The sequence below is a fragment of the Dipodomys merriami genome, unplaced genomic scaffold, assembly GCF_024711535.1.
Source record: "Dipodomys merriami isolate MVZ:Mamm:240054 unplaced genomic scaffold, mDipMer1.0.p SCAF_19, whole genome shotgun sequence".
Taxonomy (NCBI): Eukaryota; Metazoa; Chordata; class Mammalia; order Rodentia; family Heteromyidae; genus Dipodomys; species Dipodomys merriami.
In genome coordinates this window covers 26,433,865-26,447,410 of record NW_027203270.1, presented here as the reverse complement: position 1 = coordinate 26,447,410, position 13,546 = coordinate 26,433,865, and the positions used below count along the sequence as shown (strand labels likewise).

The 13,546-nt window shown below is 42.7% G+C and overlaps 1 protein-coding gene across 2 annotated transcripts in view; it reads right to left on the bottom strand.

Moving 5' to 3' along the window:
- The window catches only part of Dnajc7 (DnaJ heat shock protein family (Hsp40) member C7), a 38,995-nt gene that overhangs the window by 15,520 nt on the left and 9,929 nt on the right, over positions 1-13,546 (bottom strand). For both annotated transcript variants that reach the window (XM_070028028.1, XM_070028029.1), the window contains exons 2-5: positions 7,248-7,336; positions 3,611-3,735; positions 1,729-1,842; positions 486-560 (exon numbers count right to left, since the gene is read on the bottom strand). In XM_070028028.1, the coding sequence (XP_069884129.1) occupies positions 486-560; positions 1,729-1,842; positions 3,611-3,735; positions 7,248-7,336 (403 nt within the window). The remainder of the gene's footprint in view (positions 1-485; positions 561-1,728; positions 1,843-3,610; positions 3,736-7,247; positions 7,337-13,546) is intronic.

Sequence of the window (13,546 nt, the reverse complement as noted above, 5' to 3'; positions counted from 1 at the left end):
AAAAAAACACGACAGTAGGCAGAATTGCTCTCCAAACACACACACACACACACACACACACACACACACACACACACACACACACACACACACACACACACACTAAACTTATGAATCACACTAGCAAGACACTGTGGTTTTTCAAAACTGATTGCTAGAAGAGGGATGCTAATACAAGGACTCTGCATAAACTAATGAAAGACTATTTGCCAAGCAAAAGATGCCCAGCAAAATTAGTTGTTTTTAACTTTTGGGGGCCATCTACCTTTCCTCTGAAACTTTAGTGAGGACTATTTCTAAGTTCAGGCATAGTAACTCCAATATTTAGAAAGATATTTGGAACTTTTAAACTTTTCATATATTTCAGACTTACCAATTCCTTTAATATGTTTATCATCAAGAACTATCGCACAGTCTAATGTTTAAGTACAAATTAGGGCTTTATAAGAAAGGACAGATAAGATTATCTTCTAGATATACTTTACCTTCCGAAAATCTCGCTTTTCAAAATCTGTTTCTGCTATTTTCTCATATTCCATGACGGCATTAGCATTCTTAAACTACATGGGAAAAATCAGACATAGGAAAAGTTTCATTGAAATTACACATTGAATAGTCACAAGTCAGCAATGTTTAGATAAATCTCTTTCAAGATCATTGTTCAAGCAGGGCACTAGTGACTCATGCCTATAAGCATAGCTACTCAGGAGACTGAGAAGAGATGATTTTGGTTTAAAGCCAGCTGAGGCAGAAAAGTCTAAGACTCTAATTAGTAAAAAAAGCTGGACTGAAGATATGACCCTGGCACCAAAAGGGGGGGGGGGGAGGAGAGGGAAAGGGAGGGGGAGCATCAGTGGCTCATTTCTGTAATCCTAGCTACTCATGAAACTGAGATATGAGGACTGAGGTTCAAAGCCAGCGTAGGCAAGAAAGTCCATAAAAATATTATCTACAATAAACTATGCAAAAAAAAAAGCCACAAGTGGTGGTGGCTCACGCTTGTAATCCTAGCTACTCAGATCTGAGGATCACAGTTCAAAGCCAGCCCAGAGAGGAAAGTTCGAGAGATTCTTATCTCCAATTAACCATCAGAAAACTAAAAGTAGCACTGGGGCTCAAGTGGCAGAATGCTCGCCTTGAGCAGAAGAGCTCAGGGCCAAATGCCCAGGCCCAAAGTTCAAAGCCCATGATTGACAAAAAAAAAAAAAAAAAGCCAGAAATGGAACTCTGGTTCAAGTGGTAGAGTGCTAGCCTTGAGCAAAAGAATCTCAGGGACAGCACCCAGACCATGAATTCAAGCCTCAGTACTAGTACAAAAAAAAAAAAAAAAAAGAAAGAAAGGGTGGGAAGGGAGAAGAGAGGCTTCAACTAAACTAAAGATCTTCAGTTTGGGAATCAAGTCATGAAGAAAAGAATCTGGCCCTAGTCAATCAATTACTGGTGGCACAGATGTAGTGGTACAGTGTTGGCCTAACAATTGTGAGTTTAAACCCCAGTATTGCTCCCAAATCAAAAAACAGAACAAAACAAAAAAGCTATTAATCATATTCAAAACCCATTTCACAGATAAAGGGAAGCTGAAGCTCAGAGAACTATGACATTTGCCTAGTTGCCCAGATGTTAGCTGAGAGCAGAAGTAGGACTAGATTTCAGTTCTGACTTTCAAGTCATCACTCCTTCCAATATATCACAATGACATTTTTGATGCTAACAGGATTAGACTCTTACCTCCTGCTGTGCCTGAGCATTTTTGTGATCCAGTTCTAGGGCCCTCTGGAAACTGCGACATGCTGCCATGGCATTCCCTAGTGACAAGTGACACTTGCCTTCTCGTAAATGTCCCTAGGAGAAATACATAGAGGGAAGGAAAAGAGAATGACTGGTCACAGAAGAACTGAGCAACAGAAGAAAGTACCCACATGAATGCTGGGAAATACTCAAGTGGTAAAATGCCTGCCTAGCAAGCTGAGGCTGAGTTTAAATCCCAGGATCACCAAGGAGAAAATAAAAATAAAACAAGAAAATACCCACCCACAAAAAACCCAGCAGCAATGAAAATAACTGCCTAGGGGCAAGAGAGAAAGGGTTAAAATTTTATTTTATTTATTTTTTTTGCTGGTTGTGGGGCCTAAACTCTAGGCCTGGGCACTGCCCCTTAGCTCTTCAGCTCAAGGCTAGTGCTCTACTACTTGAGCCACAGTGCCACTTCTGGCTTTTTCTGCTTATGTGTTGGTGAGGAATCTAACCCAGGGCTTCATACATGTAAGGCAAGCATTCTACCACTGAGCCACCTTCCCAGCCCCTTAATTTTGTTTTTAAAAATTACTTTTTTAGGGCTGGGAAGGTGGCTCAGTGGTAGAGTGCTTGCCTTGCATGCATAAGGCCCTGGGTTCGATTCCCCAGCACCACATATGCAAAAAGAAAAAAAAAGCCAGAAGTGGCGCTGTGGCTCAAGTGGTAGAGTGCTAGCCTTGAGCTGAAGAGCTGAGGGACAGTGCCCAGGCCCAGAGTTCAGGCCCCACGACCGGACCCAAAAAAAAAAAAAAAAAAAAATTACTTTTTTAAAAAAAGGGGAAACTGATGATTCACACTATAATCCCAGCTACACAAGTCTGAGATCTGGATGATCATGGTTCAAGGTCAGCCTGGCAGAAAAGTTTTCTAGAGTCTATCTCAAAAGTAACCTGCAATTGGGGCTGGGAAGGTAGCTCAGTGGTAGAGTGCTTGCCTTGCATGCATGCCCTGGGTTTGATTCCTCAGCACCACATACGCAGAAAGAGCCGGAAGTGGTGCTGTGGTTTAAGTGGTAGAGTGCCAGCCTTGAGCTGAAAAGCTGAGGGACAGTGCCCAGGCCCAGAGTTCAGGCCCCACAACTGACCGGAAGAAAAACAAAACCAACAAAAAAACCTTTAAAAGCAGGGCTAGATATGTAGCCCAAGTGGTATAACACCAGCCTACCAAGTACTAGGCCCTGAGTTCAAAACCCAGTACCACAAGCTTAAAAACAAAAATAAAAACAAAGATAAACTTCAGCGGGAGCAGTGGTTCTTTTACTAAAGAAAACTGCCCTGCATTTATCATTGCTAGGAGTTGTTTTTGGTTGTCTCATTTGGGAAGAGGGAGTGATACTGATACTCATAGTTAAGGCCAGAGATGTCATGACACATTCTACTCTGCACAAGATAAGATACCCCAGAGCTGGGCACCCCCATAGCTGTGCGCCTCCATAGCTGTGCTCATGCCTGTAATCCTAGCTACTTAGGAGGCTGAGATCTGAGAACTGAGGTTCAAAGCCAGCCTAGGAAGGTAAGTCCATGAGACTCTTATCTCCAATTAACTACCAAAAAGCCAAAAATGGAGCTGTGGCTCAAGTGATAGAATACCTGCTTTGAAGGAAAACGCCAAGTAAGTTCAAGCCCCATTACCAGAATACACACATACATACTGACTCTCCCTCCCTCTCTCCCCCTCACACACAAACCACAGATAGCCACCCTTCAACCAAGAATTATCTGGCCCAAAATGATAATACTGTCAGGATGAAAAAAATCCTGGGCTAGAGAATTCAAGCATAGCAACTCAGTCTTCCCCAAAGAACCCTTTTACATACCCGGACAAAGCTGTCATCCAGTCTCACTGACTGTTGGGCATCTCCAAGAGCCTCTCGAAACCTTCCCAGCATTATCAACGTGGCTGCTCGATTACCATAATAGCTAGCATTTTTAGGACACATATCTATATGATAAGAAGAGAAAAGAAAGTTCAGCAGAATTCATGGATTTGAACATTTAAGGGTTATTTCTTGAAACTGTCAAAAAACTCAAAGAATGTTGAAGTCAGGCACTAGAAGCTCACACCTGTAATCCTAGCTACTCAACAAGCTGAGATCTGAGCATCACAATCTAAAGCAAGCCCAGGCAGGAAAGTCTTCAATACAATTATCTCAAATCAACTACACACACACACACACACACACACACACACACACACACACACACACACACACACGCACACACACACACACACGCACACACACACACACACCCTACTGCTACTACTACTATGGAATTAAAATATGCTGATAAATTAAGCATGGAGATAAGATACATTTAGGTGGACTTTTTTTAATTTTTTAAATTTTTATTATATTTTTAATATAAAATTGATCTGCATTTCCTTTTTGAAAAATCTATTTCATTACAGTGATCTGGTCATGGTTAGGAGTTCCCAGGGAAAGCTGCTGCTGACATTAAGGGCACCGCGAGTAAGGGCCACACTCCTAAGAGGCTGTTCACTAGACATGCCATCATCATGGGATAGGTGGACTTTTTTCTTCTGTAACATTCAGCACTTCAGGAATTCTGTGAGACTCTCACCTCTAATTAGGAACTAACAAGCTATAAGCGGAGCTGACTCAAATAGCACAGCATCAACACAGAGAAAAAAACTAAAGGACAGCACCCAGGCACTGAGTTCAGCCCTAGTACATGTACACGTGTATATGTATACAGAGGGAGAGAGGGAGAGAGAGAGAGAGAGACATTTTGAAAAGAGCTAGAGGTGTAGCTCAGCAGTAAGCACTTGCCTAGTACTGTAGGTAGAAGCCCTGGGCTCCATGCCTTGCATCACACCCACACCCACATACACATATGCACAGATTGTTAACACTCTCTTTAAAGGGTCACAGCCAAATTTTCGACTATTTGTGCAGATGAACAACAGCAATGATGCAACTAATTTTTAAAGAAAACAAGTTATGGACTGGGGTCATGATGTGAATGGTAGACTACTTGTCTAACAAGCATGAAGCCCAGAGTTAAAACCCTAGTACCACAAAAAAAAAAAAAAAAAAAAAAAAAAAGCCAGGTGCTGGTGGCTCACATCTGCAATCCTAGCTACTAAGGAGGCTGAGATCTGAGGATCACGGGTCAAAGCCAGCCCAGGCAGGAAAGTCCGTGAGACAGTTAGTTATCTCCAATAAACCACCAGAAAACTGGAAGTGGCGGTGTGGTTCAAGTGGTAGAGCGCTAGCCTTGAGTTGAAGAGCTGAGGAACAGTGCCCAGGTCCAGAGTTCAAGCCCCACGACCAAAAGAAAAAAAAAAAAAAAAGTACGGTTTTAGGGCAAGGGTGGCCCAGGAATGTTATAAATAGCAAAATGAACCAGGCACTGGTGGCTCATACCTGTAATCCTAGCTACTCAGGAGGCTGAGATCTGAGAACTAAATTTCAAAGCCAGCCCAGACAGTCTGTGAGATTCTTACCTCCAATAAACTACTCAGAAAAAGCTGGAAATGGGCTGGGAAGGTGGCTCAGTGGTAGAGTGCTTGCCTTGCATTCATGAGGCCCTGGGTTTGATTCCTCAGCACCACATAAGCAAAAAGAAAAAAAGCCGGAAGTGGTGCTCAAGTGGTAGAGCGCTAGCCTTGAGCTGAAGAGCTGAGGGACAGTGCCCAGGTCCAGAATTCAGGACCCCTTCCCCCCCCCCAAAAAAAGCTGGAAGTAGCACAGTGGTTCAAATGGGAAGAGTGATAGCCTTGAGCAAAAGAAGCTCAAGGGCAGTGCCCAGGCTCCAATTTCAAGCCCCAGGACCAGCACAATAAACAGCAAACAAATATCCAAATGACCCTGGGCAGAAAAGAGGCTCTCACTCTGCTTTAGGGGACTGGTAGATGGCATTTACTTCCAGTAATATAACAGAATAAAAGAGCACAAAGAATGGCTCTGAAGTACACTGATTATCTTTTAGAAGGAATAGTTTACATCCCTTTAAAAAACTGTCTTTTATAAAGTGACATTAGGGCTGGGAATGTGACTTAGTGGTAGAGTGCTTGCCTAACAAGTATGAAGCCCTAGGTTCAATTCCTCAGTACCACATAAGCACAAAAAAAGCCAGATGTGGCACTGTGGCTCACATGGTAGAGTTAGCCTTGAGCAAAAGAAGCTCAGGGACAGTGTCCAGGCCCTGAGTTCAAGCTCAGGACTGGCAAAATAAAATAAAATAAAAAATATACAGTGATATTAAACTGCATTTACTGAGTTGGGATAGGGAGTCTGTAACAAGTTAGATAAGAAGAATGCTGGGCTGGGGGTATGGCTCAAGGGGTAGAATACCTGTCTGACAAAAGCAAGGCCCCGAGTTCAAACCCTAGTACCACCAAAAAAAAAAAAAGGTAGCAGAAGGGCAGTGATGGTTCATGCCTATAATTCTAGTTGAGGCTGAGGAATGAAGCCAACTAAGGAGGCAGACAGATCTGAGATATTTTTTTTTTTTGGGTCCGGTCGTGGGGCCTGAACTCTGGGCCTGGGCGCTGTCCCTCAGCTCTTCAGCTCAAGGCTAGCACTCTACCACTTGAGCCACAGCGCCACCTCCGGCTTTTTTCTTTTTGCTTATGTGGTGCTAAGGAATCGGACCCAGGGCCTCAGGCATGCAAGGCAAGCACTACTACCACTGAACCATCTTCCCAGCCCCCAAATCTGAGATTCTTATCTTCAAGTAATCAGCAAAAAGCCTGAAGTGGAAGTGTGGCTCAAGTGGCAGCCAGCCTTTAGTGAAAAAGCTAAGCAAGAGCAAGAGGGCTGAAGTTCAAACCCCAGTACTGAGCTGGGTGTCTGTGGCTCACGCATGTAATCTAGCTACTCAGGAGGCTGAGATCTGAGGATCAACAAAGCCAGCCTAGTCAGAAAACTCTATGAGACTCTTATTGCCAATAAACCACTCAGAAAACTGGAAGTGCCGAAGTGACTCAAGTGGTAGAGCACTTGCCTTGAGCTGAAGAGCTGAAGGATGGTGCCCAGGCCCAGAGTTCAAGCCCCATGACTGACCAAACAAAAACAAAAACAAAAAAACAGTACTGGGAAAGAGGAGGAAGAGGGAGAAAAGGGGAGGGGGTGGAATGGGAGAGGAAGAGGAAGGAAGAAGATGGGGGTGGGAAGGAGGCACTGTCAAAGCTGATATGGAATTAAAATATCAGCTGCCAAACTAAACATGGAGATAAGACTCCAATAATGGGATGCATCTAGGTAGGCATTTTTCTGCTTTAACATTCAATATTTCAGGAATTACCTTTAAATCGCCAAAAGATCTACTCTAACTAGAAAAAGTTATCTATTACAAGATCATTACGCCTGAAGTTTACCAACTTACCAGTTACCAGCTCACTAAGCAAAAGCCACTCCTCAAGGAGGATTATTTATAATACTATTTGGCAAGGAATATTTTCTAGCATAAGTACCAGAGCCTTCTCACCTATGGCTTTTGTATAATAGTTATAAGCTTCATTGTAATCTCTCTTGGCATAGTATGCATTTCCTTGTTCCTTGAAGGTCTCTGCTTCCCTGAAAAAAGAAAAAGAATCATGTTATTATACTCCAGAAATAATCTCTATAACCTCACAGGAACAACCTTTGTTCTGCAGCATCCCAGCACACTGAACTGAAGGTTAGTGGATACTAAAAGAAATTTATAGATTTGTTCAATAGGCTGATGGACCCAAAGGAGGTGCTAATAAAATAGTCCAAAATCCTAAGACACTATTTATTTCTTCATTCATCAAACTAAATCAAGAAAATTCACATTGCTTTGCTCCTCATTTCAACCAACTGCTACGCTCCTGTAGAACATGCAAATTTATTTTTTTTGCCAGTCAGTTCCATGCTATACAGAATATCCATCCATGGGGCTTGAACTCAGGGCCGGGGCACTGTCCTTAGCTTTTCACTCAAGGCTAGTGCTCTAACACTTTGAATCTCAGCATCACTTTTGGTTTTCTGGTGGCTAATTAGAGATAAGAGTCTCATGGACTTTCCTGCCTGGGCTGGCTTTGAACTGTGCTCCTCAGATTTCAGCCTCCTGAGTAGTGAGGATTACAGGCATGAGCCACCAGTTCCCAGCAAAATGCATGTTTGTTCCAAGAAAAATCTTGGTTGTTTTGTTTTTTTCTATGTTCCATACATACTAAAAAGAAAAAGAAATAGGTTTAGAGTTGTGTGGTTTACAGACAAAAGATACTACATATATACATACAAACATACTATATGGATTTTTTTGTTTGTTGTTATTTTGCTGTGCTGGGATCAAACCCAGGGACTGTGTGTGCACACGAGGTAAGTATGCTACCACTACCATTGAGTTACATTCCCAGCCCAACGTCATAGATATTAACATTGGTGATGATATGAGCATTTATTTACAGCTTGGTTCTATGGACATGTGCATTGAAGAGATTCTTGATTCATTTACTTATGAACTGGTATAGCTGCCTTTCTTTTATTGGGGCAATCCTTCCTTTCCATTCTTCTCTATCACTGTCCTGGCAAGCCCTACTAACATGAAAAGACTGCTAGAAGAAGGAAAATGGAAGAACTTATAAATGTAGACAGATTTGAACTATGATGGATCTAAATCTGCTTGAGTTAATTTTATTATACCAACTGTCACAATGATGTGAAATGTCCTCTGCTATTATAAGTCCTCAAAAAAAGATCCTTGAATTTCAAGGCATAAAATACCAACTGAAATCTTATTACATGGGATACAAGTTCTATAAAGCTAAATTAAGCAAGATACAATAAAAACTACAAGGAATCAAGAGACAGTCCAAGGAATTTGAAGAGCTCCTCCAAAACTGGATTTCACAAGTTAAGCCAACCTGCCATTAAGAAATTTAACAGTAAATTCCAAAACAGAGAACAATCTAAACTATATCCAAGAAGATCTGGCCTTTTTTCTTCTTTTTTTTTCTTTTTCCTTTTCTGGTGGTACTGGAGACTGAATTAAGGACTCTGTGCTTACAAGGCAGGCACTTTACCATTTGGGGCCATGTGCCCAGACCCATTTGCTCCTGTTTGTCGTTGTTATATTTTTTTCCCCCTGGTCCTGGGGCTTGAACTCAGGGATCTGGGTGCTGTCACTGAGTTTTTTTGCTCAAGGCTGGTGCTCTACCATTTGGGCCACAGATTTACTTTCAGCTTTTTGGTGGCAAATTAGGGATAAAGAATGTTATGGAGGGGGCTGGGAAGGTGGCTCAGTGGTAGAGCACTTGCCTTACATGCATGAGACCCTGGGTTCGATTCCTCAGCACCACATAAGCAGAAAAAGCCAGAAGTGGCACTGTGGCTCAAGTGGTAGAGTGCTAGCCTTGAGCTGAAGAGCTCAGGGACAGTGCCCAGGCCCAGAGTTCTGACCCCATGACTGGCAAAAAAAAAAAAAAAAAAAAAAAAGAATGTTATGGAGTTGGGCACCGGTGGCTCACACCTGTAACCCTATCTACTCCAGAGGCTGAGATCTGAGAATTTTAGTTCAAAGCCAGTCAGGACAGGAAAGTCTGTGAGACTCTTATCTCCAATTTACCACTAAAAAGCCAGATGTGAACCTGAAGCAAAAAAGAGCTCCAGGACAGCACACGCGCGCACGTACATACATACACACACAGAGTCATGAACTTTCCCACCCAGGCTGGCTTTGAACATCAATCCTCAGATCTCACCCTCCTGGGTAGCTAAGATTATAGATGTGAGCCACTAGTGCCCAGCTTGTAACTTATGTGCTGTGCAGAGAAGGGGTTTAGAATTTAGGCCTCTCTCTCTTGCTCAACTTTTCTGATTAGACTGGTGCTCTATCACTTGAGCCATGCCTCAAGTTCCAGTTTTTTGCTAGTTAATTGGATGTTAGTCTCAAGGATTTCTCTGCCAGGCTGTTTTGAGCCTCAATCCTCAGATTTCAGCCTACCAAATAGCTAGGATTATAGCCAAGAGAGACAGGCACCCAGATCCTTGGCTATTTTTGAAGCAGGGTCTTGACTTATAATAGGACTGCCTGGGCTACAATCCTCCTTGGGCTTCCCACTGTGGCTGGGGATGACAGACGCAAGCTATGCATCCAGCCACTGTGCTTCTCCCATAGCTGGGATAGTCACTACACAAGAGTCACTGATTGAAATGGAGTCTCGAGAAATTTTATGCTCAGGTGGACTTGAGTCACAGTTTCTGTCTCTGCCTCCTATGTGTCTAAAAAAAAAATTTTTTTTTTTGGTGGTGGTAACTAGGGTTTGAATTCAGGGTTTTATACAGGCAGGAATTCTACCACGAGCCACACTTCCAACTCTTGCTTCTTCCTTAATCATCTAGTAGCTAAGAATATACAAATCCTTGTGGAAATCCAAAGGCATTGGTAGTAAGGCAGTTACTGTGACAGCAATATAAATCTTGTTAGTCACAAGTGAAATAAGACCTAAAACTATTGAAAGGTGCCTATCTTTCCCAAAGCACTCAGGCTATTAAGTGTAGTGGCTTCTAGTAAAAAGCCAAAGGATAATCTCTGGAAATTATTAATAATTACTGAGGTCAAATACTCTTCCTATCTATAAACAACTGGCTAGATATCACTGCTCCTATATTTCCAAAGACATTAAGGCTTAGATCTTAAATAACTTGCCCCAAATCAGGAATGTGACCCATACTGATTAAGAGTACAAAACATGTGCACTTCAACTATATTTGGCTAACACTCACTTATATTTGATACTTTAAAATTTAATTTTTGTTACTGGGAATATTATATGAGTAATAAATATGATATTTTAAAAACATAAAATAGTTATATCATTTAAAATTCAACCCCCAAACTGAAATTTAGGTTGAAACAAGCTAAATAGCATTCCTGACAATTAGTCATAGAGAGTTAGGGCTCCTTTCTCTTTAAGACGTAAGACTTAAGAGAACTGGACTTTGCCTCCCCCAAGAAATGCATTTCATTTTAGTAAATGGTGAGTAGATTCCATTCTAGAGCAAACAAAGCAAGTAATGTAGAGTCAGCCCACAGAAAAAAGAACAAGAATTGTGTTGTGACAAGTTACTATGTTTTTAACCTCACACTGTACAGCACAGGGCCAGAATTAGCTAGTCCCACACAACTGCCTCATGAAAAGAACTTATTTTCATAGAAACATGGCTGATTAACAGCTGCCTAAACAATGGGCACTTAGTGCTTTTAGACTGAATGCTCATTTTTTGCCTCCAGGCAAAAAAAGTGGAGACCCTCCTTCATTTTGAAACTTCCCATCAAAATACACAACAAACTTTAACCATTAGCTCTGACCCTGCGAAACCAGCAGAGGAAAAGAGTGGATCCTTCGGAATCCAGCATGGCAGCAACAAGAACTGATAAGGCTCCATCAGGAATGATTCCTGGGTCAAATCCATTCAAGGCTTGCCCTGGAAGTCTGAGAAAGGCTGAAGCTTGTTCAAGTTGCTCTTACAGCAAAGTGACTGAAGGGATGAGGTGTCAAAGGTGTGGGACAAGAAAAGAAAGAGAAAACGGGGCTCGGTGGTAGAGTGCTTGCCTTACATGCATGAGAACTGGGTTTGATTCCTCAGCATCACGTAAGCAGGGGGGAAAAAGCCGGAAGTGGTGCCGTGGCTCAAGTGGTAAGGCAGCGCTAGCTTTGAGCTGGAGCTAAGGGACAGCGCCCAGGCCCAAAGTTCAGCCCCCACGACAGACAAAAAAGAAAAAGAAAAAGAAAAAGAAAAAGGAGAAGAGCTGGTTAACACTGGAATTGAGGGCAACCTGACAGTGGCATCTGTTATTACACTACTCACTGCCAGGGTCAATTTATTTGACAACCAAATGAAACACTTGAATACTGGGAAAGAATTGGATCAACTTAAAATTCCCAAAGAAGGGCTGGGAGGGTGGCTTAGTGGTAAAGTGCCTGCCTAACATGCATGAAGCCCTGGGTTCGATTCCTCAGCACCACATAAGCAGAAAAAGCTGGAAGTGGCGCTGTGGATCAAGTGGTAAAGCACTAGCTTTGAGCTAGTGCTAGAGCTGAGGGACAGTGTCCAGGACCAGAGTTCAGGCCCCACGACTGACCAAAAAAAAAAAAAAAAAAAAAAAAATCCCCAAGGACCAAATTCAACTATAGGATATTTTCTTTGGATACAGATTTAAACTGAGACTAAATCCTAAAATACTACAACAAAATACCGACTTGGCCATTAGCTACCAAGCCACAATACACATCTTGTGCTTTATCAGATTTTCAAAGCCTCCAACAGGGGAGGTGCAAGTGAAGTACCCAAGCTGGCTGCACAGGTTTCCTAGCTCCTAGAAGCCTAGTTTATACTGCTTTTTGTTGTTCTGTTTTTAAAGGAAAAAAAACCCACATCTTATTACCATCCCTTCCCATCTCCCCCCCTCCCCCCCCCCCATTTATCATTTTTCTTTGAAGGCCTATGTTTCCCCCCCCCCCCCCCCCATCATTAGTGTCAAGGGTTTTTTGTTGTGTCTTTTTTTCGCCAGTCATGGGGCCTGAACTCTGGACCTGGGCACTGTCCCTCAGCTCTTCAGCTCAAGCTAGCACTCTACCACTTGAGCTACACCGCCACTTCCGGCTTTTTCTGCTTATGTGGTGCTGAGGAATCGAACCTAGGGCATCATGCATCAAAGGCAAGCGCTCTACCACTGAGTCACCTTCCCAGCCCAATGTCACGGTTTTTAAATTAAAATGAATCTACCTAGTTTCCTATCAAATCTATGGGTCAACTCTAAGGAGATTAAGCACTACAGCTTTGATTCACCAAGAGATTCTTGAAATGATTCTACCTTTACCACTTTGTTGTAAAGTTTTTCTTTTTCTTTTTCTGGTTCATTCAGTTTTCAGATTTATTCTAAATAGTGAGAAACATGTTCCATTATCTTTGACACTGTTCTGTGGTGTAGTTAAAAAAAAATCTCCAAGTGGCCACAGATAATAATTATTCAATAAGGTTTCTAATATAAGAAACCTTGACATGGGGCTAGAGACGTAGATCAGGTGGTAGAGCATCAGCCAATGAGCAAAAGTGCCAGACAGGATTCAAGTCCTAATCCTTTTTATTTTTTATTTATTTTTGGGTCCAGTCATGGGGCCTGAACTCTGGGCCTGGCGCTGTCCCTCAGCTCTTCAGCTCAAGGGTAGCGCTCTACCACTTGAGCCACAGCGCCACTTCCAGCTTTTATTCTTTTTGCTTATGTGGTGCTGAGGAATCAAACCCAGGGCCTCAGGCATGCAAGGCAAGCACTCTACCACTGAGCCACCTCCCCAGCCCCCTAATCCTTTTTAAATGGCTGTTCCAGTGGCTCTCAATCTGGGATCAGTTTTGGCTCCCAGGGGATTTTGGCACTTGCCACTGAGCAAAAGCGGCAGGTACTGGGTTCAAGTGCCAGTCTCAGATAAAGAAAGAAAGGGAAGTCGGGTGCTGGTGGCTCACACCTGTAATCCTAGCTACTCAGGAGGCTGAGATCTGAGGATCATGGTTCAAAGCCAGCCCGGGCAGGAAAAGACCGTGAGACTCCTAGCTCCAATAAACCACCAGAAAACTGGAAGTGGCGCTGTAGTTCAAGTGGTAGAGCGCTCACCTTGAGCTGAAGAGCTGAGGGACAGTGACCAGGCCCAGAGTTCAAGCCCCACGACCAACAAAAAAAAGAAAAGAAAGAAAGAAAGGGAAAGAGGACCAAAAAAAAAAGAGGAAGGAAGGAAAGAGGGAGAGAGAGAATCAAGGAGGGAG